This window comes from Copadichromis virginalis, linkage group LG12 (assembly GCF_057382275.1).
Source record: "Copadichromis virginalis isolate Kocher_CV1m ecotype Utaka linkage group LG12, C_Virginalis_male_GT1.1, whole genome shotgun sequence".
Classification (NCBI taxonomy): Eukaryota; Metazoa; Chordata; class Actinopteri; order Cichliformes; family Cichlidae; genus Copadichromis; species Copadichromis virginalis.
In genome coordinates, this window is record NC_140629.1 from 39799117 (window position 1) to 39826846 (window position 27730).

The following is a 27730-nucleotide window of genomic DNA, read 5'->3' on the forward strand; positions in this document are numbered from 1 at the left end:
CGTTTGTGCCCATAGGGCAATAAGACGATCTATACAGCTCACGGTGGTTATCTTGGCTAATGAAGAATTAACAATGGGTAGAGGGCTTTCAATGTCACGGTCCTGGGTCTGTGACCCAGTGTTTTCTGTTTTGTATTGTTAATCTTTGATTTCATGATGTATCTTTGTTTATTCTTGCGTTTTGGGCCTGTTATATTGTACCTCTAAGTTCAGTCTATGTATTGGGGTGTCTCGTGATGTCTGATTACTCCCAGCTGTGCTCTCCTTCTGTGTCTCATTTCCTCGTTGTCCCTCTTTGTATTTAAGCCTTGTGTTTTCCTCTGTTAGTTGCTGGTTTGTCTGCATTATGGCTCTCCGGCATCTGTGGTCATTCCCTGCTTCATTCTGTGTCAACAGCCCACGTCTCCCTGCTTTGCCATTTCAGGTCTGTGTTTTGTTAGCTTTCTCCAGTTTAGGTTTTGATTAGTGTCCGTCTACTCTTTTCCCATTTCCGTTTGTATTCCACTTCATGAATAAACTCACTCGTATCTCAGCTGCCTGCATCTTGGGTCCTAATTCTCCAACCCCACACATCTGCCTCAGCGGACGTGACATTGAAAGTGTACAGAGAATTGTTTTGAACTGTTTCAGTAAGACTCACCATTTTAAAAAGTAGATGCTAATTTTGGAGTGTTTTGGAAATATGAAATAAATTGATGTGCGCACAAAAAAGTTGTCTTTGTAGGTTCATTTTCAAAGGGGTCAAACAACAATACAGAGCACAGCAGCAGCCGTTTGGCATTTTACTTAGACAAATAACAAGCATAAAATCATTTATAGAGACAAGTTATCTACCTGCTATGGCCACAAAATTATGGCGTTATTTTTGTGCCACTATTCTGAGCGCACGTAAAAAACATTTGCAGGTGCAAGTGTGAAGAAAGTGAAAAGAAATTTATTTTGAGCCAAGAAAAGCTAAATTTGAGTGAACAAAATTCATTGCTGCGTGCAAAAAAATGTATTTCAGTGTTTGCTGTTATCCACAAACACACACAACAGCCCCTCTCGCTCAGTTCTTGCATTTGCGCTCTCTATGTGTTGCTTGCGCTCTCAACATTTCTGCCTCTTTCTGTACACCGTTATATATATATCAACTCCCGTCAGAGTGATCGCAGTGTGGTGGATTTCCCCGACAAAACGTGTTGGCCTCAAAATGAGCTGCAGATGGGTTCCTTCAAGCATTAAATGATCAGGTTAAAGAACAACTGGTGTCACGGGATGAGCCAGCTTCCTTCGAAGAACTGATCTCCCTCACTTTTCATATACTGACACACAGATGGGAGAGAGCGAGGCAGATAAAAGTTATAAATATCCCTTATCCCTTATAAATACCTTCTGCCAGAACAGATTCTGTCTCCCTGCCAACCCATGCTTCCTCCTCCACTGCCTCTGGCTTTGATGCCTCACACTCAAGGTGATAAAGACATACTCCAGAGCAGAGAGAGAGTGGGGTGTTTTTACAGCGGTCGCTCAGGGCATTTCCTCACTACCTGCCAGGTGTCATTTTCCTGTGTCATTCAGTGGTGCATTTTGGTAATCTCAGTCTCTCACTGAGTGTTTGCCTGTGACTCGCAAGCATGTCATGGAGTGGGTGGGAGCTGTTATCCACCATGATTCTTATCTTCAACCACATTCGCATTTCTGACACCACCTTAAGAGAGTCCAGCTCCGTCCCCACAACATCACTAGCCTTCTAGATCAGTTTATTGAGTCTGTTAGCATCTGCGACCCTCAACCTGCTGCCCCAGCATGCATCAGCATAGAGGATAGCACTGACCACATCAGACTCTTAGATGGATGGATGTCACATCTCCGCATTTCAACCATCCAATCAAGTCGCTGACATTTAATTATCCCATATCCACGCGCACCTCATCTCTCCCTATCTGACTTACACTGTAAAAAATGTTTGTGAAATTAACAGTAAAATTTGGTGAAATCTTGTAATCAAAAAAGTGTAAATAGAAAAACAAAGCAATGTCTAATTTACATCAACATTTTCTAAATAATATATATTCGACTGTAAAGTACTGAACCAAAAAAAAAGTTAATTTTACAGGTTTGTATTTGCACGTTTTTTCAGATAGCTTTGTGTTAGGACGTGTTAGGGTGGAACGTTAACTATTAATATTCAGTTATTCACAAATGTTTGAACACATGTAAATCTTCATCTGTAGATAATGCAATTGACATTTATCAAAATTTTACAACTAAAACGAACCTGCCAATACTGACACGTGCACACTTAACAGTCACCACCTCCTCTGGAGAGCTCAGCTCACAGTTGTGATGGTAAATCTTTCTGAGTGAGAAGAAATAATAAATTTTCATTAAAAGAATGAAAGCTATCTTTGTGTTAGTTACTGAAAGGAAAAGAAAACAGACTTCATCTTGAAAAGGCGATGCACATCACACTGCAGGAGCATCAAAGACAGAAAACAGTCTGTCTCGTTTCCTGCCAGGCAGCACACCCTGCAACTGGCACCTTTTCAGCATCTTTCTCACAGTAATCTTTCCACCCACAGTTTCCTGTTTACCACAGGTATGCAGCTTCAGCTGTTCTCTGTTAAATCTGGGTCAGGCCATTCAAGAACAGTATAGAAAAAACATAAAACAAAGAAAACACAACATAAGAAATATTAGAAATTGAATATTGAAAACCAAGTATTCAAAAAACAAATTTGTCACCACAATCACTGTGATTACTGTTACTCCCATCACAGTCTCATGAGCTCAGATCACTCAGTTTTTATTTGGTTTTGCAGTTTGTGTTGTTTTTGGAGTCCTTTGGTTTGATTGGTATTTTGTTTTTTCACCAGGTCTCGTGACCATTGATTCATGGTAATGTACACAAACAGAATGTTTTCCAGGTTTCCATAGCAAAACTTTGCATTTGGTGCATTTGTCCTAACTCTATAATTTCCCTCCTGATTAATAGATTAAAAACAGAACCAGTTCAGATCTGTTCTTAGACGGTAGCAGCCTTACTTTTTTTTTTTTTTTTTTGTCCCGTTTGGATCTTTAGCCATCAGAATTGTTGTCTTAAGGCCAAGAAAGATGCCAAGTGGATTTATTTTACCAAGTGGATCATCGTGGCCTTGCCATATTGGTCCATTTGATTGACCTTTATTATAATTATGAATTTATTTTATTTTCAGTTGCTACAAACGGGACAGACATGACTGTGGGAAAGAATGAAAGAAAGAGAGGGAGAGAAAGAAAACCAAAGGGGAGAAGAGACGGTGAGAAGGGGGGGAAGAGAGAAAAAACCCCAAAAACACCTGGGTCACCTGTATGGAGAAAAAAAAACAGAAGAGAAAGCAAACAACAGCCTTACTGAGCACGCACCAGCATCAAGCCTCCTTCACTGTTGGCAGGAAGTCAAAACAGGGTTTTGTGGTTTTGAAAGAACGACGTCACAGGTAGAAGAAGCAGAAATGATCTTCCTCTGAGAAGTGTCTGTTCTCCCCAAAGCTTTGAATAAACTTTATTAAGTTGACATGTCTGGTAATTGGTGCCTGTGATGAAGATGATGTCCTTTGATTTATGTTTGTGGAAGCAGAATTTCCTTTTTTTCCCCCATAGTTTCTATCATCTTTCTCCACGTCCTCTCATTCAGCTGTCTTGTTCTGTGCGATGTCTTGATGTGCTGTTTGAAACCTCTCCATGTTGGCTTGAAAATTTAAGTTGAAAAATGAATAACTTGTTCACTTGAACAGTTTCAGATTTTGTGAGAAGCTCAGAATGTGACGTCTAAAATATATAACATTGAATGTGCATGTTAGGCAATAGTGTGCAATAAAAGGAAATACCAAGACCTATTCTGCTCTGCAGTGTGACAGCTACAGATAAAGTTTTGATATAATAGGTCTGTTGACTGACTCAGTGGATGTTTTTGTTTCCTGACTTCTTCCTGACTTTGAACAGGCCAAACTCTATTAATATTGTAGCTGTTTTTCAGTGTCACTGCCCATTTAAAGCTTTGAAGCATTTAAAGCTCACACTTTGATATAGTACTTTTAATACTAAACTACTGTACAAACTAGAGATGGCACGATACCACTTTTTTATGTCCGATACCGATATCATAAATTTGGATATCTGCCGATACCGATATGAATCCGATATAGTGTATTTTTAATCAATAAAACTGTTTTTTAAATATCTTGCTGCATTTTGTATAAGTTCATACTCAAGTTTAAAACAACAACTACACTAAAGCTATTCTGTTATACCTGTATGCAAAAAAAAATATTTCATAGTTCAGCAATACTGATCAATCTAATAAACTTAAACCTACACCATCCTCCCTATTCTGGTATTTTAAAGAGTACTTAGCATAAATATTAAGCAACCTAACTAATAGGGTTCCAACTCCCAGCAACAACAAAAATAAATAAATAAAAATAGGGAACCACCCCTCACGCTCCACCTCATGATGCTTAATCGACGTAATCAACCTTAATTTGATGCAGTGTGAAAAAAAATGCACAGAAATCAATTATTTTTCAAGAAATATTAAATAGATTCAACATCTTTCTTCAACAAAATTGCAGACTGCACAGATGGTACCTTCCCAAAGGAAAAAGTACTATAGCTTACTAGGGTATATTAGACTTAACAGTTACTATATACAGTAATTGACTTCTATTCATTTTACATCAAATTAAAACTTTGTGTGTCAGATAATTATTTATTAAAAGCTAGACATTTTAAATGAGAATAAGAAAGAAAAGTATGTCTTTGTGCCCCCTTTTCCCTGTTCATGCCCTATCGGCCCCCCTGGCTAAACTTTGCTAGATCCGCCCCTGCACAGTTACCAGCGTCAGCTACGTAGAAAAAGATCCTGGTGTAGAAAGTAATATTAAATAAATTCTAACAACAGCTTATAGAGCTTAAACGTGCTGCTGTTGTTCAGCCGCTGGTTTCCTCTTTCTGGTGCAAAGTGGACCAAAAACAAAGACGGACTCGCGACAGAAAAGCCGATCAGCTGATCATTAAGCAGTTTCATGATTGAAGTAGCAGCCGGAGAGCGAGAGGCAGTCGCTCGTTAAGCTTAACGCAGGAATGCTTTACAAACATTCAGAGATGGACTTACACACTTGCTTTACTTCTCTCGGGGATAACTTTGTCGGAGATGAAATGCCGGGTTGCTAGTGAAGCTCCACATGCTATCCAGACCACCGACAGGTCCCGCATGCCACAGCCGCTCTATCACGTGATGCATACTGCTCCGACGTGCTAACGTTCTGAGGTGAGTTACGGCGTGTTGCAAGTTTTGCAAGGTGCTTTCGTGATATTTAATGGATCGGATTACATTTTTTATTTTTCTCCGATATCCGATCCAGTAATTTAGGTCAGTATCGGACCGATACCGATAGTAATATCGGATCGGTCCATCTCTAGTACAAAGCTTTTCCTCTCACACTGCTGATATATCTGCTGGAGCTGTGTTACTTTCATTCTTCATGTATGTGTGTAATCTCCTTATATTTTTCAGGAAAGATGTTGCTTCGTAGTAGAGATGGCACGATACCACTTTTTTATGTCCGATACCGATATCATAAATTTGGATATCTGCCGATACCGATATGAATCCGATATAGTGTTTTTTAATCAACAAAACTGTTTTTTAAATATCTTGCTGCATTTTGTATAAGTTCATACTCAAGTTTAAAACAACAACTACACTAAAGCTATTCTGTTATACCTGTATGCAAAAAAAATATTTCATAGTTCAGCAATACTGATCAATCTAATAAACTTAAACCTACACCATCCTCCCTATTCTGGTATTTTAAAGAGTACTTAGCGTAAATATTAAGCAATCTAACTAATAGGGTTCCAACTCCCAGCAACAACAAAAATAAATAAATAAAAAATAGGGAACCACCCCTCACACTCCACCTCATGATGCTTAATCGACGTAATCAACCTTAATTTGATGCAGTGTGAAAAAAATGCACAGAAATCAATTATTTTTCAAGAAATATTAAATAGATTCAACATCTTTCTTCAACAAAATTGCAGACTGCACAGATGGTACCTTCCCAAAGGAAAAAGTACTATAGCTTACAAGGGTATATATATTAGACTTAATAGTTACTATATACAGTAATTGACTTCTATTCATTTTACATCAAATTAAAACTTTGGGTGTCAGATAATTATTTATTAAAAGCTCGACATTTTAAATGAGAATAAGAAAGAAAAGTATGTCTTTGTGCCCCCTTTTCCCAGTTAATGCCCTATCGGCCCCCCTGGCTAAACTTTGCTAGATCCGCCCCTGCACAGTTACCAGCGTCAGCTACGTAGAAAAAGATCCTCGAGTAGAAAGAAATATTAAATACATTCTAACAACAGCTTATCAAGCTTAAACGTGCTGCTGTTGTTCAGCCGCTGGTTTCCTCTTTCTGGTGCAAAGTGGGCCAAAAACAATGAAGAGAGACGATCAGCTGATCATTGATCAGTTTCACATTGAAGTAGCAGCCGGAGAGGCAGTCGCTCCATATATCGCTCGTTAAGCTTAACGCAGGAATGCTTTACAAACATTCAGAGATGGACTTACACACTTGCTTTACTTCTCTCGGGGATAACTTTGTCGGAGATGAAATGCCAGGTTGCTAGCGAAGCTCCACATGCTATCCAGACCACCGACAGGTCCTGCATGCCACAGCCGCTCTATCACGTGATGCATACTGCTCCGACTGCTAATGTTCTGAGGTGAGTTACGGCGTGCTGCAAGTTTTGTGAGGCGCTTTCGTGATATTTAATGGATCGGATTACATTTTTTATTTTTCTCCGATATCCGATCCAGTAATTTAGGTCAGTATCAGACCGATACCGATACGTAATATCGGATCGGTCCATCTCTACTTCGTAGTACAAGGTGTCACGGGCTGTGGAGGCAGACTGTGTGTGGTTCAATGAGGACCCAGGTGCAGAAACAGGCGAGTAGACCAAAACTAACTTGAACAAAAAATGAGCCTTTATTAGGTGGCAAAAACAAAGCAGTAAAGACAGAGGCAAAGTTAAACTGGAACCTAAACTGAGAAAACTGAGTCTTAACTATGACAACTAGGAAGACAATGACAAGGAGACTGTGACAACTATGAACAGGACTTTGTGCAAGAACTATGAACCATATACATGATCAAGCAACACGAACTTGACCTGCACAGAGTCCTGAAGTACATAACCTGACGTGACATAAGGGAAGGTACACAGATGATGTGACACTGAACAAAAGAAGACGGAGGTCTTAAATACACATGAGGTGATCAGGGGAAGGGGACACACATGAGGAAACAGCTGACTAGAATGAACCTAATGACGCCACAGAGGAAGTGTAAACTAATCGCATAGATCATGGAAACAAGACTTTGAAAATAAACAGGGAACCTGATGGGGAACAAAAATGACCCGAACTTGACAACATGAACCATACAGAGAAAAAATAGGTAAGAGACACTAAGCAACAAGGAAGACTTAACACAGAGGAAAATCGCACAATCAATCTAAATGAACAAAGAACTATAACTAGGAAACCTAGGAGCTAAAGAAGACTAAATGAACCAAAACATAAACAATGAATATCAAAATGCAATGAAACACTAAAACACTGTGTCACACAACAATAATCCTGACACAAGGCCCAGTTCGGTGTATTTATAGTCCCATTTTCTCCTTGTTGAAGCTCCTCTGTATGTTTTCTGGTTTGTTCCCTGGAATTGGTTTGTTGGTTACTTATTTATTGTGAATCACTTGTACTTTTGACCTTTTGCATTCTCTTAAATACATTAAATAAGTATGTTTTCAGTCACGTCTGCGTGACTCCTGCATTTGTGTCCTGCAAAGTATATCAGGTGTTCTCTCTAAAGACTTGTCATATGTGAGTGCACTAACTCGGGTGAAGGTTTGGCTAAAAGAAAATTAGAGCTGTTAGTAATTCATTTTAAATTATGTATGTAATTATTGTGTTTTTGTTTAAGTTTTAAATCTTTAGTGTTGCGGTTTAGGGATAAACACTTTTCCAACTTGTCACTGAGCCACTAAGCACCGCTGTGTTAGAATGAAAATTGAACTGAACTAAATAAAAAGATATAGAACTGAGCATCCTTGATCAGGTCCTCAGAATATTCCTGCTGAGAGGCAACCACATTCCTGATCATCGACACCAGAATTCATTATACAAATATATATATGCACAGCGAGGCTGCTGGTCAGTACATGAAAGATTGGATGTGTAATTTAAAAGGTTTAATTTGATGGTGTGTTCAGTAATGTCAAGAAGCACATAAACACAGAGGTGAATGAAGATGTTTGACTACATCATAGTAACAGTAGAGAAAACTTTATTCATCATTTACAAAGATAATACAAAAAAATTATATCTGAAAAAATGAGGACTCTGAGTTATGTAATTAATAAAAAGAATCATGAGACATTTCATGAGATAAAGAAAAATTTGGACATTACAGAAAAAAATGAATTTCTATTACAACTAATTTTTTACTGATAATTAAACATTTTAAAAATGGCACTTGTTCATTTATACATTTACAGTATAGGTTCAAAATATGCACAAAAATTAGGCTTATAAGAAGAGACAACTAAAAGGAAAATTATGTTAGAACTCAGGAACACAGAAGTGCATGTAACATGTAACAACAGCTAATTACTATACATGAGATGAATTAGTTTTACCAGTCAGAAGCATATTTAATGTTGGTGTAATGACCTGTAGTTTAATGATGACATTGCTGAGACTGATGATCACTAATCAGTTTCTGTGCTACTTTAAAGATTCTCTTATCTAAATGACAGAAAGAGAAGAACATCTGACGTTTCATTTCATAAAATGCTGCAGGCTGATGAGCTGCTGAGCTCTTCTCCCAAAATGTTTTTCATCAACTCATTTAGTTGATCTTTTTGTTTTTCCTGGAGGTCTTCTATGTCCTCCTCATTAGTTTGATTCTTCATTTGTTTTTCATGTTTTTGCATCAATTTCTTGATCCTATTCAAGTTTTCAGTCTTTTTGGTCACACGTCTCACTAAGTCGTACATTTCCTTCTTATGTTCTTCCCTCTGTTTTGCTAAATCATCCATGTGTTTCTTCTGGGCTTGGTTGAACTCTTCAGCTTTCTTTCTGGCTTCCTCTTCATGTTTCTTCTTTAGATCATCCAGAGTTTTCTTATGAATTTCCTCCAATCCTTTTATTTCCTCTTCTCTTCTTCTTTGATCCTCTTCTTTTTTGATTTTTTCACATTCCAGCTTTTCGTTATAATCGTCCTGTAGTTTTTCCATTTTTTCTTTCTCTTCCTCTCGTCTTTTGTCTTCGTCTTGTCGTTGTTTGTCCCACCATTCCTTCTGTTCTTTCTCCCACTCCTCTTGTTTTCTTCTCATCTCTTCTCTGGCTTCTTCCAGTTTTCTGTCCACATTTTCTTTTGCCTCTTTTTCTGACTGAATTTGTTTGTCCAGCTTTTCAAGTTCTTTTTCAAACTCTTGTCGACGTCTTTCTTCTTCAGCTTCCTTTTCCCTTTTCTCCTTTTCCCTGATTTCCTGTTCCTGCTTTCTCTTCTCTTCTTCTTCTCTAATTTTATTTCTCATTTTTTCGAGTTCTTTTTCTCTCTGTATTCTCTCCTTTTCTCTTTCTTCATCCATTCTTTTCTTCATGGCCTCCATATCTTCTTTATATTTTCTTTCCATCTCTTCCTTTTCTTTCTGCATCTTTTCTTCCTTCTCCTTTAAAATCTTCTGCATCTCCTTCCTTATCGCAGTTTCAGACTCTTGCAGCATCTTGTTGGTAAAGCAGCGCCTTCCATTGACCTTCATCATGCTTTCAATCTTTGCTATCAGCTCAATGACTTGTGTATGGTTTTGTTTGTCACGGTTATTGAACACATGGTATCTATCTCCACAGTCAGAGATCAGCTTCTTAAAGGAATCATCACAGTTGTTCTTGATGTAGTCCTCTATGGACTCTTTGTCATGCTCCAGTGTATCTCCTCCTGTTAAAAGAATGATGGTGAACTTTTGAGAATTCTTCCCAAAGAATTGCTTGATGAGTTTCAGTGTCTCCTTCTCTTCTGCTGTGAATCTGCCGATATGAATCACCAACAGGAAGACATGTGGTCCTGGAGCCAGGAGACTGACACATTTCACCAGCTCCTCTTGAAGTCCTTCTGGTGACAAACTTGTGTCAAACAGACCAGGAGTGTCGACCACAAAAACAGGACGACCGTTCACCTCACCCTCTACTTTCTTACAATATTTGGTGACCGACATTTGACTTGATTTAGCTGTAAACTCGTCTCTTCCTAAAATGGTGTTTCCTGTAGAGCTCTTTCCACAGCCGGTCTTCCCAATCAGCACAATCCTGAGACAGTCTGAGTCCTGTTCTCCAACTTCATCGCCTAAAACATGAAAACAATCAGAGTTAACACTTGTATACTGGATTAAAACTCTGGGTCATTGGAAAATATAAAATCTAAATTACTTACCAGTGACAAGTTTTAAGACTTTCTCCATTTGTGCGTGTAAAAATGTTGTAGTTGTATAACAGCACAGTTTTCCTGTAGGCTGACTAATTTTATCCACAATCTCAAACATCTCTGGGATCTGCTGTTTGTTCTTGGTGTTGAGAACAACAGATCTTCCTCCAGCGCTCTCACAGAGCTCCTGGATGTCTTCATTGTCCTTTAGAAAGTTACCAACAGCTGGATCTGTAGGATCTGAGTCCACAGTGAACAGAATCATGGTGAAGTCATTGACTCGAGAGCTGAATGTGTTCTGGATGGTCTCTAACTCTGCCTTGTCTTCATCAGTGAGGGGAGCCACAGGTAGGACCAGGATGAAGGCATGGATTGCCTGACAGAGGGAGATACACTTGAATGATTCCTCCATCACTGCCTCCTGAGGTTTTCCATACAAGGCAGGCAGCTCCACCAGGGAAACCCAACGTCCACACACCTCTCCCTGATGTTTAACACACTCTGATGAGTTGGAGGCTGAATGAAGCTCAGTCTGACCTAAAATGGCCTTGGCTGCTGACGTCTTCCCTGCTCCTCTCCTCCCACACAGAACCAGGTTCAGACTGGACTTCAGATTGGGTTTAGCCTCCTCTTTTAACATTAGATATTTTCCCCAGTTTTCACTCACTATCTCATTCATTTCTTCCATCAACTCTGAGGAATCTGAGAAGGAGTCTTTTCTGTCAAAATTAACGAAGTGCTGCCTTTGTTTGGATTCTTCAATGAGTTTATCCACTGAGTTATTCCCTTCCTCGTTATGCGTTCGGATGACGATGGAGTGATTAAAAGCATCTTGACCAAACAAGCTCAGGACCAAATTCAGAGTCTGTCTGTTCTCCTCAGTGAAATCAGAAGGTTTGACTAACAGCAGCAGAACGTTTGGTCCAGGAGGACAGAGACTCACACAGCTCTTCATCTCTTTAAACAGCTCATTCACAGGCAGACTGAAGATGTTGGGAGTTTTTACTACTGTCAACGGTTTCCCGTTCCACTCTCCAGAGGCAGCGCGACATTGCTTTCCTCCAAGGACTTTAGACACAATGGATCTTTTCTTCCCAACGATGATTTTTTCCAGGGCTGATTTCTTGTCATCACTTTTTCCAAACAGCATTATCCTGAGTTTATGTGCTGCAATACAAAAGGTTTTACAGTATTAACTTTTAAAAATTTTAAAAGCAGATATTTTCACTTCTCTCCGGGTACTCCGGCTTCCTCCCAGAGTCCAAAGAAACATGCAGTTAGTGGGGAAAGGTTATTGGAAACTCTAAAATTGCCGATAGGTGTGAATGAGCGAGTGCAACTGGTTGTCTGTGTATATGTTTTAGCCCTGCGACACACTGGCGACCTGTCCAAGGTGTACCCTGCCTCTCGCCCTAAGACAGCTGGGATAGGCTCCAGCTCCCCCTGCAACCCTGAAAAAGGATAAGCGGAAGCGAATGGATGATTCCTAAGAAGAAGAACTCCAAACACAGCTATGTCAGATATATGTATAGGGCTACCCACGGCCTTTCCCTGAGCCAGCCCCTGTGAAGCAGCTCATCAATCAGCACCTGGTGGATGGACCTTTACTCATGGGCCCTTGCTGTGCTCAGCCAGAATGCACCATATGTGACTGAACCTCTGTGGGCCCACCCCCTGCAGTTTTATTTGCACTATTTTTTTTTTTTTTTTGAACATCAGTTGTAAGCATAAGGATGACTATGAGTCATTGGGTTAGGGTTGCAAGTCTGGGATCAGTTTTTGGAATCATAGGGGTTTCGAGTTTTCAGCTGCAAATAACTGCACTTAAAATAAAAACATCTTCACTGATCTCACATTTTATTTTATTCTTAATGATTATAGTTTTTCATAATAAATTGGATTTTTCACTGATACATCCTTTTGTTTGTTTGTCCTTGTTTTTTGGCTGTTCGTATTAGGGGTCACCACAACAACATCTATTACTCTATCACTCCTCTTCTGTTACACAAATCCTCTGAATCCAATAATCTTTTCCGTGCTCTTCCTTTTTCACCTCTGCTGCCAGCTCCATCTTCATCATCTTTTGTCCAGCATATCCACTACCCCCTTCTTTACATGTCTAAACCATCTTACTTTGTATCCTAACTTCTCAATCTGAGCTAAGGGATATTTAAGTGCTACATCTGTTTTTATTGAAGGATTGTAGGTTTTGTAATTCTCTGATGAAAACACTAAACATAAAACTGATCATCACATTATATGCAAAAAAAAAAAAATGTTGTTCCTGCACTTACCGCCCCTAACAGGATCCAAGCTGGGAGAGACTTTTTCTTTTGGGTAATTACTGGACAAAACAGATGTTTTGTTATTGAAAACATTACAGCTCACATGTTCTCCCATGCTCTTCTTCACCACTGTATCTATGGCTGCTAACAGCTGCTCTTGTTCCAGGTTCTTCTGCCACAACAATTTTTCTCTACATTTCTTGATAATCTCTCCTAACTGTGGATGCTGCTGATACTTTTCAGTGGAACTTGAACTCTTGTCTTTGGGCATTATCAGAACCAGTGAACGATCAAATGATGGATCACCGAAGAGTTCAAGGACCATTTGTAGCCTCTGTCTGTGATCCTCAGTGAAGTCTGCAGGCTGGAGGACCAGCAGAAACACATGAGGTCCAGGAGCAGAGAGTCTCACACAGTTCTCAACTTGTTTCCTCAGATCTTCTGGGGAGATTTTAGGAGACAGCAGATCTGGAGTGTTGATGAGATCAATTTCTTTCCCCTTCAGCTCCCTTTTGACTCTCAGACAGAGGTCTGCTTTATCCTCAGAGCTGAACACAGTCACTCCCAGTATGCAGTTCCCCACTGAGCTCCTCTTAGACCAGCTGTTCCCCAGCAGAACGACCCTCAGCTCAGACACTGAAAAAAGTATAATTAGTTCAATTATTGAAAAACTAAGTTCATTTTCAATAGAAAATTATCAGTTATTATTCGTTTTTTGTAGTAGCTTTAGTCAAAAAAAAAAAGTAAACAAAAAAATAAAATGTACACTTTCGTTTAATCCCTTATTTCCATTTCATCTAATAAAGATTGTGACCTGTAACTAACAGGCTGATGAATGAGCAGGAAATCCAGGATTAGTAGAAGCTTCATCCATTTTTTTTAAATCCTAAACCTCTTGACACAACATTTGATGCATTAAATTAATTTTTTTTTTAAATTTTATTCATCATATATGAAATGCTGTTAGTTTAACTTACACTCCTCAAAGTCAGAGCTGCTGTGTTCTGGTTGATTGAAATCCTCATCTGCAAAAATATAGAAACAAATTCAGCATTCCAAATTTATTGAGAACTCTCAACCAATTAGAAAGAGAAAGGGGAAAAAAAGCATCCTCTTTATTTAGTCCACAATAACGTTTCAGCTTCCAACATTTAATTCTGAAGTTTTGCATTGAAAATTCAGTTTCAGGAATACCTGTAATTAAAATCAGTTATTCAAACTTAAAAGAACTGCCATTAGATTTGACCATTTAGCTTAAGTATAGGTTATGTTGAAACATGCAGGTCAACAGAAAACTATTCAGTCAGTTAAAAAAAAAAACACTGAAATTTTTAAAATGCTTTTACACTACAAAATTATTCATAAATCCCACCACTGGAAAAACTACCTAATACTGGATTTAGAGAATCTGATATATAAACACAAATCATCTGTGACACTTACTTTCATGCATGTGTACTGACGTGTGCACCTTTTTGTGTTTTTGATGCCCTTTCATTGTGTCTTACTGCAAAGCACTGATCACTTTCAGTCGTCACGAACTAATAGACATTGGCCTCAGCCCGAATTTTACTTCTGATTGAACCGACATTATCCCACCTGAGATTTAAGACTACTGGTCTCTCCGGGGGTTATTGTTGTGAACAGCAAGCGATGCAGACAGTGCAAGGAGAGAAAACAAAAGCGGGAATACAGAGTTTCAAAAACAACAACATAAACCCCTGCCGCCATCAATCTTCCTTACCAACATAAGATCCCTTGAAACAAAATGAAGGATCTACAATCAGAGATTTACTACAACTCCTTTGTCTGGGAGTGTTGTCTACTGACTGTAACTGAATCTTGGCTCCATGCAAATATCCCTGATATTCTACTCAGGCAAGTCTCTGAGGGTCATGTTTTTTTACTTTTCCAGTACTTTCAATACCATCAGGCCGACCCTCCTGGGTGATAAACTGACAGTGATGCAGGCGGATGCTTCTCTGGTGTTCTGGGTTGTTGATTACCTGACAGGAAGACCACAATATGTGCATCTTCCACATTGTGTGTCTGACAAGGTAATCAGCAACACAGGGACACCACAAGGAACTGTCCTCTCCCCCTTCCTCTTCAACCTTTACTCCACATGGCCATGTTTTAATAATCATCTGGGTCATTAAAAAATGGCCAGATGATGCCTTCCTTCAGATACAGGTTTCAATCTGACAGACTGGTCCATTTTTGAACAGCAGGACCTGGAGACATTCACTCAGTCTGTCCTTTTCTATATTAAGTGCTGTGTAGACAACATGACAGTGGCATAAACCATCTGGGTTTTTCCCAACTGATGATGTGTGAAGTCCAGGCTCTGATCAGAACTCGTAACTCAGCCTTCAGGCTGAGGGACAGTTCTCTGTACAGCACTGCCAGAGCCAACGTGGGGAGGGGCATCAAACAGGCCAAGGAGGCCTACAGGAGGAGGATAGAGGGCCTCCTCACTGACAAAAACCTCCAACAGCAGCCTCAAACTGGCAGAGGAGCTAATAATAAATAAATAAAGAATTGAATTGAATTGAATTGAGGCCACTCCTCCCCCACACCCCCGTACCCCACCTGCCTTCCAGCAATATGAGGCCAGGAGGAGACTGAGTGCGTTTAACCCCCAGGAGAGCTGCCGGTCCTGACGGCATCCCAAGGGCTGTGGTTAAAGCCTGCCTGGACTAACTGGAAGGGATCCAGGCTCCTTGACTCATGCCATGGTTCAGAATCAGAATCAGAATCAGAATCAGAATCGTGTTTATTGGCCAAGTATATGTGCAGACACATACAGGGAATTTGGTTCCGGTAGATGGTGGCTCTCAAGCACAGCAATGTAAATCACACACACACACACACACACACACACAAGTGTCTATATATACACATTACACATACATACACAAAGCTGTGTAAACCAACTATAAATAACGAATCTAAACTTATATACATAAAATACAGAAATGAATGAGGTGGAATGAATACTACAAAATGTACATAAGCTGCAGTTGCAGTCTGGCAGTGTGGCAGGTCAACTGTTAAGAAGGGAGATGGCGAGGGGAAAGAAACTGTTCCTGTGTCGGGTGGTCCTGGTCTGCAGGCTTCTGTACCGTCTGCCAGAGGGCAGCAGATCAAAGAGTCTGTGTCCAGGGTGTGAGGGGTCTGCGATGATTTTCCCTGCTCGTTTCCTGGTTCTTGAGAGGTACAGATCCTGGATGGAGGGCAGGGGGGCGCTGATGATCCTTTCTGCTGCCCGTACAGTCCACTACAGTCTGCTCCTGTCCTGTTTAGTGGCTGCTCCATACCAGACTGTGATGGAGGAGCACAGGACAGACTCAATGACCGCAGTGTAGAACTGGATCAGCAGCTCCTGTGGAAGACTGTACTTCCCCAGTTGTCTCAGGAAGTACATCCTCTGCTGGGTCTTTTTGAGGATGGAGTTGATGTTGGTCTCCCACTTCAGGTCCTGGGAGATGGTTGTACCCAGGAACTTGAAGATCTTCACAGTCGACACAGGGCTGTCTGATATGGTGAGGGGGAGCAGAGTTGAGGGATGTCTCCTGAAGTCCACTGTCATCTCTACAGTCTTAAGAGTGTTCAGCTCCAGATTGTGCTGACTGCACCAGAGTACCAGCCGCTCAACTTCCTGCCGGTATGCAGACTCATCACCATCTTGAATGAGGCCAATGACAGTGGTGTCATCTGCAAACTTTAGGAGTTTGACAGCAGAGTTCTTGGAGGTGCAGTCGTTAGTGTAGAGGGAGAACAGTAGTGGTGAGAGGACACATCCTTGAGGGGCACCAATACTGAGGGAACAAGTTTCAGAGGTGATCTCCCCCAGCCTCACTTGTTGCTTTCTGTCTGTCAGGAAGCTGGTGATCCACTGACAGGTAGCTGGTGACACGCTGAGCTGGGAGAGTTTGGAGGAGAGAAGTTCAGGCACAATGGTGTTAAAAGCCGAACTAAAGTCCACAAACAGGACCCTGGCATAAGTTCCCGGGCGGTCAAGGTGTTGCAGGATGTAATGCAGCCCCATGTTCACTGCATCATCCACCGACCTGTTTGCCCGGTAGGCAAACTGCAGAGGGTCCAGCTGGTGGCCTGTAATGTCTTTCAGATGGGCTAACACCAGTCGTTCGAAGGATTTCATGACCACAGACGTCAAGGCGACAGGTCTGTAGTCATTCAGTCCTGTGATGGTGGGTTTCTTGGGAACAGGGATGATGGTGGAGCGTTTGAAGCAGGAGGGAACTTCACACAGCTCCAGGGATCTGTTGAAGATGCGAGTAAAGATGGGAGCCAGCTGTTCAGCACAGGTTTTGAGGCAGGAGGGTGAGACGCCATCTGGTCCGGGGGCTTTCCTGGGCTTCTGTTTCTGGAATAGTCGGCTCACATCCTGAGTGTGTATTCTTAGTTTCAGGGAGGAGCTATTTTAACCCGTACAATAACCCACCCAGCCAATGTCATTGGCATACTTGACAATGACACCACCGGGGTTGGACAGCGTAAAGGGAAGAGGTAGAGATCTTGTCCTGCTGATTTTCAGAAAACAACCTGAAGCTGCCTGTACGTGTTCTCAGCAGAGCTAAAGATTCCCACATAATTCAATTCAGTTTTATTTAAACAGCGCCAAATCACAACAAGAGTCACCTCTGGCCGCTTTATATTTTAAAGTAGAGCCTACAATAATACAGACAGAGAAAAAGCCAACGATCTTATGACCCCCTATGAGCAAGCACTTTGGCCAAAGTGGGAAAGAAAAACTTCCTTTCAACAAGAAGAAACCTCCAACAGAATCAGCTCCTACCGCTATTCAGTGGAGATCATGCTCTCCCTAACCCCTGCCTGGGTGTTCGGTACTCAGGCCATGTCCACACTAATACGTTTTTGTTTGAAAACGCATCATTTTCTCTCCATTGTGGCATCCCGTCCACATCGAGATGGTGTTTTGGCTCTAGGAAAATGCAGCGTTTTGAAAGCGCTCTCCAAAGTGGATGCATTTGAAAATGCCGTTTTTGCAGCAGTGCAGAAAACTGAGCCTTTTCGAAAACGATGACGCATTTTAGTCATGTGAGTAAGTAATGGAGTGCTGGCTTCCACAGTCACCTGACCTAAACCCAATCAAGATGGTATCAGAATCAGAAGAATCAGAATCAGAATCAGAAAGGGTTTTATTGCCAAATGTTGAGCAGGTTTACAACATTAGGAAATTGCTGCGGTGCTTCAGTGCAAACATACTGTCATAAATTACGCTTAAATAGACATGAAAATAAAAATAAGAATAAGAATTAAAAGTGCTAAGTAGATAGATATATACATGATATATACATGATATATACATGATATATACATGATATATACATGAGTGCAGGTGGTGATCAGTGCCAAACATGGAATGATGCAGTGAACACAGCGTAGGGTCATGTGTTAGTGGCGGGTACAGTCATATGGTTATTGTTCATGTGTCCAACAGCAGAGGGGAAGAAACTGTTCTTATGGCGAGAGGTTCTGGTGCGAATGGACCGGAGCCTCCTGCCTGAGGGGAGCAGGTCAAACAGACTGTGTCCAGGGTGAGAAGGGTCAGCTGTGACTGAGCTGCACGCCGCAATGTCCTGGAGGTGTACAGGTCCTGCAAAGATGGGAGTCTGCAGCCAATCACCTTCTCAGCAGAGCGCACGACACGCTGCAGTCTCTGTTTGTCCCTGATAGTGGCTCCAGCGTACCACACGGTGATGGAGGAGGTGAGGATGGACTCGATGATTGCAGTGTAGAACTGCATCATCGTCCGTGTTGGCAGGTTGAATTTCTTCAGCTGCCTCAGGAAGTACATCCTCTGCTGGGCTTTCTTGATGACGGAGGTGATGGTGGGCTCCCACTTCAGGTCCTGGGTGATGGTGGTACCCAGGAAGCGGAATGAGTCCACAGAGGTGATGGGGGTGTCAGTCAGGATGATGGGGGGGAGTGGGGCTGTGTGCTTCCTGAAGTCCACAATAATCTCCACTGTCTTCTGGGCATTCAGCACCAAGTTATTGTGGCTGCACCAAGACACCAGACGTTCAACCTCCCTCCTGTAGGCAGACTCGTCCCCGTCCGAGATGAGCCCAATGACGGTGGTGTCATCTGCGAACTTGATTAGCTTGATAGACTGGTGGGTGGAGGTGCAGCAGTTGGTGTACAGGGAGAAGAGCAGAGGAGAAAGAACACAGCCCTGAGGGGAGCCGGTGCTGATGGTCCGGGAGTCCGAGACATTCTTTCCCAGCCTCACGTGCTGCTTCCTGTCCGTCAGGAAGTCAGTGATCCACCGGCAGATGGGATCAGGCACATTCATCTGGGAAAGCTTGCCTCGGAGATGGTCTGGAAGGATGGTGTTGAAGGCAGAGCTGAAGTCCACAAACAGGATCCTGGCGTAGGTTCCTGGGGAGTCCAGATGCTGCAGGATGAAGTGTAGGGCCATGTTGATGGCGTCATCTACAGACCTGTTGGCTCTGTATGCAAACTGCAGGGGGTCCAGGAGGGGGGCCGTGAGGGTCTTGAGATGGGAGAGAACTAGGCGCTCAAATGACTTCATGACCACAGATGTCAGAGCCACGGGTCTGTAGTCATTTAGTCCAGTGATCCTAGGTTTCTTGGGGACAGGGATTATGATAGAGGACTTGAAGCAGGCAGGCACATGACATGCCTGCAGTGAGGAGTTGAAGATGCCAGAAAACACTGGGGCCAGCTCGTTTGCACAGTGTCTGAGGGTGGCAGGAGACACGCCGTCTGGGCCGGGAGCTTTCTGAGCATTCAGACTCCTAAACTGCTTCCTCACATCTGCTTCATGAATATGAAGAGTTGTGGTGGGAGGAGGTGGTGTGAAATCCTCTTTTGTGTGGGGTGAGGAGGGGGGTGTTGTAGGTGAACAGTTTGAAGGTGGTGATGGCTCTATGGAGGGGGGAGAGGTGGGGGGATGAGTGTCCAAAGTGTCTCTATTGTTGGGGCCGTTGGAGGTGTGAAGGCTGCCTGATGGCTCGTCAAAACGGCAGTAGAAGTCGTTGAGGGTGTTGGCTAAGAGCAAGTCGTCAGTGGAGTGGGGGGTTTTAGGCTTGTAGTTTGTAATATTCCTAAAACCTTTCCACACAGAGGCCGAGTCATTCTCTGAGATCTGCTGCTGCATCTTCTCAGAGTGCTGATGTTTGGCAATGTCCACTTCTTTAGTGAACTTGTACTTGGCCTCTCTGTAGCAGTCCCTGTCTCCGCTTCTGAACGCCTTTCTCTTTTCCAGCCACAGCTTTTTGAGTTTAGGAGTAAACCAGGGTTTGTCATTGTTATAACTCACCCTGGTGCGTGATGGCACAATGCTGTCCTCACAGAAGTGGATATAGGAGGTGACAGTGTCCGTAAACTCGTCCAAGCTGTTAGAAGCAGCCTTCATTGTGTCCCAGTCCGTAGACTCCAAACACGTGCGAAGCTCCTCCACAGCCTCGTTGCTCCACAGTTTTTTGGTCCTCACGACAGGTTTGGAGAGCTTCAGCCTCTGTCTGTACGCGGGGATTAGGTGGATCATGACGTGGTCAGAAAGTCCGAGTGAAGCGCGGGGCACCGCGCGATAGGCCCCGCTGATCGTGCTGTAGCAGGTCCTCTCCTCTCTGGTCGGGCATTTAATATACTGCTTGTATTTGGGAAGCTCATGGCTCAGATTGGCTTTGTTAAAGTCCCCAAGAGCAATGATGAGAGAGTCCGGGAATGTCCGCTCCATGTGCAGTATCTGCTCCGCGAGTGCGCACTGAGCTGCCTGCACATCCGCATCTGGCGGGATGTAAACAGCGGCCAGGATGAATGAAGCAAACTCCCGCGGAGAATAAAACGGTTTGCAGTGAATAAAAAGATATTCCAGAGAGGAAGAGCAGTGCTGAGAAATCACTGTTACATCTGTGCACCAGCCACTATTAATGTAGAAGCAGACACCTCCACCTTTGGTCTTACCAGAGAGAGCGGCCTGCCGGTCCGCGCGCAGCAGATGGAAGCCCTCCAGCTTGAGCGCGCTGTCCGGGATGTCCTCACTGAGCCACGTCTCCGTAAAACATAACACACAGGAGGAGGCAACGTCTCTGTTCATGCTTCTCATCAGGGCCAGCTCATCTATCTTATTCCTGAGTGAGCGTACGTTGGAAAGGAAGATGCCAGGAAGAGCAGTTCGCAGTCCGCATCTCCTCAGACGCCCGAGTGCGCCGGCTCGCTTACCTCTCTTTCGACGTCTCACTTTCCTGATCAGAGTCTGCAGTAAATCTGCCGCAGATGCGACAAATATTGGAAGTAAATCCACAGGTGTTGTAGTCCTGTGGTTAAGAAGCTCTTCTCTGGTGTAAGAATATCCAGAGGAGTGCCCAGACACAGAAGTTATGCACAAAAACAAGACAGAAGTAACGCACTGAAGCACCAGGGCATCCATACACGGCACCATCTTGGAGAAGGTATGGGATAAGATGTCCCGCAGAGTGAAAACCAAAGGGCCAACAAGTGCTCAGCATCTCTGGGAACTCCTTCAAGACTGTTGGAAAACCATTTCAGGTGATGACCTCATGAAGCTCATGGAGAGAACGCCAAGAGTGTGCAAAGCAGGAATCAAAGCAAAGGGTGGTTATTTGAAGAATGTGTGTCCAAAACCTTTGACTGGTAGTGTATTTCCTCTTGATTGTATGTGTTGTATATTTTTCTCCTGTTTGTTATTTCCTCCTGCCTGGCTCAGAGTCTCCACTCTAATTCATCCCAGAGGTGTTCTGTCAGTTTGAGGTCTGGACTCTGTGAAGGCCAGTCAAGTTCTTCCACACCACACTGGCTCATACATGTCTTTAAGGACCTTACTTTATGAACTGGTGTGCAATCATGTTGGAACAGGAAGGTGACGTCCACGAACTGTTCCAACTGAATTGGGAGCATGAAGTTCTCCAAAATGTCTTGGTACGCTGAAGCATTAAGAGCTTTCACTGCTGGCGCCTGTTTAGATCTGAGATGAGGAGGGGCTAGAGGCATGAGAGCGGCCAACCCAGGTTTAAAACTGACCCATGGCCATTTGCCATGTCTTCCCTTCTCTCTCTCGACTCTGCAGAAAGTTGGCAGCCTCTGCATGTGCCTCAGCATCTGCTGACCCCACTCTGCAACTTTAAGCAGCCTAACACTTGCCATCATTTCCATTCACTTCTGCTACGCTGAGCATGAACAGAATACTCTGTTAGGGTTGAAAATTATATTTTTATTAAATGATTAAGCAAAGCTTTTTTAATTATCTTTTATACACACTACAATTGCGCTTATATGAGTTGGCATTCCGTCTTTTGAAGGTTCAGAGCTTCATTCATTGATTGTCTGAGTTGATATATTGCAGGATGACGTAGAAGTGCAAAAAGATATGCAACATGCTTACACAAATCACAATTGATAATAAGTAGCAGGATATTCTCTGGACAGGGAGTCCCAAAAAGATGTCCTGAGTGGAGCCTTAGAATCAGCAGCTAGCCAAGGCTACGTAGGGTGCGTTTTTGTTTTGTCTTTCCAATTCCAGGAAAGGAGCATATAGGAGGTCGAGGAGCTGAACGGGGGGAGGATTTTGCAGAAGCCATCAGGATGGGTGTTTGAAGAAGATAGCCATAATCATTTGTTGTTGTTACTGTATAAAACCTGTGCAGCCATTTCAGGGCCAACCTTGGTGCGAGGCAGTATGCTGTATCATATTCACGGTCCATAGTGCTATGTCACACTTGTAATTTCAACTGCCCAGCAAATTAAATCTTTTTAAATGACACAACATTCCCCCGGATTCCTTCTGAAAAATTTGAAACAAGTAGTTTTCAAAGACGGGGTGATAGTGGCTCAAGGGTTAGCAGTTCGTCTTGTAATCGGAAGGTTGCCAGTTCGAGCCCCGGCTCCGACAGTCTCGGTCGTTGTGTCCTTGGGCAAGACACTTCACCCGTTGCCTACTGGTGGTGGTCAGAGGGCCCGGTGGCGCCAGTGTCCAGCAGCCTCGCCTCTGTCAGTGCGCCCCAGGGTGGCTGTGGCTACAACGTAGCTGCCATTCAGTGTGTGAATGTGTGGATGACTGGATGTGTAAAGCGCTTTGGGGTCCTTAGGAACCAAGTAAAGTGCAATACAAACACAGGCCATTTACCAAAGTTTATGTTGAAAAAGCATTGGAGTTTGGTTAAGTTTGTGCTGTAAAGATTTAACTTAGCAATTTCTACAGGAGTTATGCTACTCTAACGATACTTAAAACAATAGGAAACAATAAGTTACACAAATTTTTGTTGACATTTTTAATTTTAAAGTCTTTTTAAAATCTGTCAGCAAGTGACACGTTTAACTCAAATGAAAGGATTTATATGTTTATATATAAATCATTTAGATTATATAAATTTAAATGTGTTTTAAATTTCAAGCGTTTAATTGCTTGATTGTATATTTATCCAGTAATGTATCGAGACATCAAGGTGCTGCATCTTAAATCTGTAATAGTAAATAAGAATAATCGACACAATTGACTGAATGTACTAAGCAAAAACTTAAAGATCTGTCACTGGATTAAAAGGTAATAAGTACCTACTCATATATGACATTTTAAGTTTTTGACCATGTTTCATAAGGACCGAGTTCATTAGTTTCTGGATGATGACAAATTCTGAGTATTTTGCCTCTATGTACCACCATAGTGGATTGTAAAATCAAATAATTTAGATGTGATTAAAGTGCATTACATCTTATATCCCACAGAAAATACCTTCTGCTGCAGTTCTGAGATAACTAGAGTTAAAAAAAATGTACACGTGAGAATCTACTTTATTCCTCTCACCACATTTGGATATATAGCAGCTGAGTGAAACCGTACTCCATGTAAAAGTGGTTTTCAGTTGTTTTTCTTTGTAATGCAGCCCAAAATGGACCTCTTAGCCTGATTTTTAATTTTTGTCCTTGTTTTCCACAGAGTTTTTGGTTTTATTAAACTAACATAAGTCTATTAGCAGTGATGTCACGTTCTGTAAAGGACAAGATGGCACTAAGTGCAGGTAGAGGAGATAAAGGACATGCATTTAATAGGCACAGATACAGCATTCAACATTGTTTATTGTTTTCATTTTTCTGTTGTGTGTCTTCCAAGGATTTTTTGACTGTTCTTGCAGTGACAATTTTTACTAAATGTGATGTTTCACTTTAACCAAATAAAAACTTGTAATGAGAAAAATTTTCATTCAGGGCTGATTTATGGCATGAACATTTGCTCCTTTGTTAAGAAAGTAATTATTGAATACAAAATGAAAAAACAAAACAAAAACAATTGTTCTTCCTTTAACAATACAATTTTATTTATATAGCACATTTAAGAAACCACAGGTATGCCAAAGTGCTTCACAGAATGAGTTAGGAGCAATAATAAATACAAATATAAAGTACAAAATACTAATAAAATATACTAACAGGCGGGTGACATAACTAACCAATAATACACCAGGCATAGTAGGCACAACCCGAAAGGCTGAAGGTTAAAACATTATAAACATTAACAAAGTGATAAAGATAAGTTCCAGTACACTAAAAATGTGGGCTCTAGGAGGCGGGGAAAGCAAGGCTAAACAAATAAGTTTTTAATCGAGATTTAAAAGACTGAATTGAATCAGACGCCCAAATAGCTAGAGGGAGGTTATTCCAGAAGCAGGGTGCGACAGCGTTGAATGCTCGGTCACCTCTGGTCTTGAGCTGAGATCTAGGTCGCATCAGGAGCATTTGGCCTGCTGATCTAAGCGCTCTCCCAGGGATATAAAAGCTGAGGAGATCCGTAAGATAGCTGGGTGCGGTGTTATTTATGATTTTAAAAGTGAGCAATAAGAATTATTGAGACAGAGAATTATTTTATTTTCATATTTTTATTTCCAACACTGGAACCATTGCTTTGTCTTGAAATGATCAAAAACCAAAAAGTTTCAACCAGTTTTCACATTTCTGTCAGTTCACAGTGTATAACACGGAATCTGATCTCACCAGGCTACAGTGTGTTTAAACAGTGTGTTATCTAGACCAGTGAAGTCTGGCTGGACTCACCCGGTGCTGCTGCTGCTGCCATTATGTCACTCTGCTGAAAATCCCACAGACTGATTGAACTGGAGGAAAGAAAGAAAAAGATTTTAGTCTTTCTTGTTCTAAACCTGCTTTTAGAAACACATATTTCCAAAGACAGAGGGCATGCATTATAGTTTTGGACAAACAGCGAATACTCAATACTTTCTCTGTACTTTGTCCTCGGATCTCTGCAGATTAAGATGGTTTGCTCAGATGGCAATACAGAAATTATTTAGATAGCATTAGTGTGATCATTTTGATTTTTGTTCAGAAATTACACATTTCTTTGAGTTGTTCACAAATCTTTTTTTCAAAATAACATTTATTATTACCATATAACATTTGTGATGGACACTGTTGGAAAACTCATCTCTGACATCAGAATATCATAAACTGTGAGCGGCAGGAAGGATGGGACACAAATCCAGACTCGACAAGCAAGTAAAAAGTAAACTCAAAAAACAGCGAACACAAGGAAAACCAACATTAACTAAACTGAGAATACAAAAATAAAACTAGACATGCATGCAGGCTGGCAGACAGTAAGGTATGAGAGAGATGCTGGCATAAATGCACAAAAGGATAACGAGGGAAGTGAGAACACATGGGGAACACAGCTGACACGAATTAGCATGACGCCACTGGGGAAAGCACACCGAACATGCAAACACAAGACTTTCACAATAAAACAGGAAACTGAGAAACATGTCAAGTGCACAAGAAGCAGATGAGAGGGAGCGAGGGTGAGAGAGAGACATGACAGACTGGGGAAACATGAATTAACAAGACAAGCAGGGGGAAACATCGAATGACACAGAACTCCTTTTTGTGCAAACATAATTTAAAAAGTCATAAAAACTTTATGGCACCCTTAAACTTTTTTCTTTTTTTGCTTTTATTTGTGAAAAGCCAGTTAGTACAGTTATTCGACACTTTGGTTGAATCAGTGGAAATAAACTAAACAGACCTAAAACTTTGGAAGAAGAGCTGACAAACGACACAACTGGAATCCCTCAAATTTAATGAGATAGGAAGAAGAGAGAAAGTACAACAACAATACAGTAAGAGTAAAGTTACACTGACATCCGTTTGTAAAACATTCTGGATGAATAAAGTACAGGTCAACATTTAAAAGACAAAATCTGTGTTTTGTGAATACAGAATTTTGGCAGAGATCTTTAGAGATCTAAAGCTTACCAGAAGTATGTTTTTACCTGACTTCTCAAAGAGAGATGAACGGTGTCTTTTTGACTGATTGAAAAAAATTCTCTTGGTGTTCAGTTTGGTTAAAAGCACAAAGGACATCACTTCCATCTCACTAAACTCCTCACATAAAGAGAACATTCAAACCCAGACCTTGATGTGTGGCATCACAGGTTACCAGTACCAACAGAAAGTCTTTACTAAATGTTTCAACTTCCAGTTTACATGTAAATTTAAGAATCTCTTTGTTGCTGAAGTGGATTATTTTACCCTACTTAGATGGTGCCACTCATTTAAGTCAGTTATTCCATAAAAGTACACAAAACTGATCAAAAACAGCTTAAGCTTTAATACACAGTAGCCTTCAGGGGTGTAAAGCTAAGCCTGTAAGTAGCAGAGTGCACCGATCATGCAGGCGGGTGTCAGAGTGCAGTGAGGAGAGCTGTAAGAACAGCCGTGCCCACACCTTTCAGTCACAAAACTGATACTTTACTTTTTAGTAAATCGTGACATTAGCTTTTGAAAGCCAAACAAAAGTTTTGCACTGGTTTAAAAAACGTAGCATATCTGCTCCTAAAAATTGGTTTGACACTTTTAACAGTTTGTCTTTGGCTCTCTTGCATGTATTAAAGTTAATGAAGACTAAACTTCAATCAGATAATGTTAAATGTAAATTAGACAAAGAAGTGTCAGAGTGTCATCCCAGTGCGAGGTTGGTGTAAGTCAGACATGAACAGCATACTGACTGATCTGTACAAGTTTAAGCAGGTTATAGTTCGGTGATTCCTTTGCAGCAGCAGGTGTTTGTGTGTGTTACCTGTTTGCTTTGCTTTGAGTTCGCAGCTGAACACCTCTGCACGCTCGGACAGACAGCACTGCTTCTTCCTTTGTCTGTTTGTGTCTCTCATGTTGGTGGGTGAGAGAGTGGGACACTTTGTAGGTGGGCTGTAAGCTGCCTGCCCAATCAGAACTTACACTCCCTAAACGAACAAAAAATAACAACTCCAATCAGAATCAGGGAAGTCATTACGGCTGGAAAACAAGACACAGCTGAATCAAACTATCACAGAACACTAAGGCACGGGAAACAAATAAATTAAAACAGCAAGTTAAAAAAAACAGAACGCTTACACAGAGGAACACTGCGAAGTGTTAGGACAACAAACCGAATTACCAAGGATTAAATAGAAACAACAGGGTGTTAGGGGGAATTGTTACATGTTGTCATTTTTGCGCTTACAACTGTGGATCTTGTTTCAAACTGTATGATCAAAGACCTTCTTTTGTTCCTATCCACCTCCCCGGCCTGTTGAGTGGTGGGGGAGGTTAGAGTGTTTAATTGCAGGCACATCCTATGTGAGGTTTCTTTTTCCTTGTTTAGTAAACGTCCTGCCGTTTATGGCCTCACCTGTGTTTGTGTACGGTGGACCGTTAGAGGGGTTAAACTGTATGTAGGGGTGGGGTGAGATGACACTTTTTTTATGACCAAGAATGGTAAATGGCTTGTATTTCTATAGCGCTTTACTAGTCCCTAAGGACCCCAAAGCGCTTCACACTACATCCAGTCATCCACCCATTCACACACTGGTGATGGCAGCTACATTGTAGCCA

At 41.7% G+C, this 27730-nt stretch overlaps 1 protein-coding gene across 1 annotated transcript; it reads right to left on the bottom strand.

Moving 5' to 3' along the window:
- Positions 1 to 7005: 7005 nt before the first annotated feature.
- On the bottom strand, positions 7006 to 27013 carry LOC146697667 (GTPase IMAP family member 8-like). The gene is made up of 6 exons (XM_085476478.1): positions 26937 to 27013; positions 24899 to 24957; positions 13795 to 13842; positions 12827 to 13453; positions 10542 to 11699; positions 7006 to 10454 (listed from the first exon to the last, which is right to left on the bottom strand). Exons 2-6 carry the CDS (start codon positions 24918 to 24920, stop codon positions 8893 to 8895), a joined length of 3417 nt encoding a protein of 1138 aa, XP_085332604.1. The 5' UTR covers positions 24921 to 24957; positions 26937 to 27013; the 3' UTR covers positions 7006 to 8892.
- Positions 27014 to 27730: the final 717 nt, after the last annotated feature.

Bases quoted from the DNA above. Each gene is read 5' to 3' on its own strand.
- LOC146697667 (XM_085476478.1), bottom strand. From the start codon at position 24,920: ATGGCAGCAGCAGCAGCACCGG. The intron at 13,454-13,794 runs GTAAGTTAAACT...TACTTTTTTCAG, and splicing joins CAGCTCTGACTTTGAGGAGT to TGTCTGAGCTGAGGGTCGTT. The intron at 11,700-12,826 runs GTAAGTGCAGGA...TTTGTATTGCAG, and splicing joins CTTGGATCCTGTTAGGGGCG to CACATAAACTCAGGATAATG.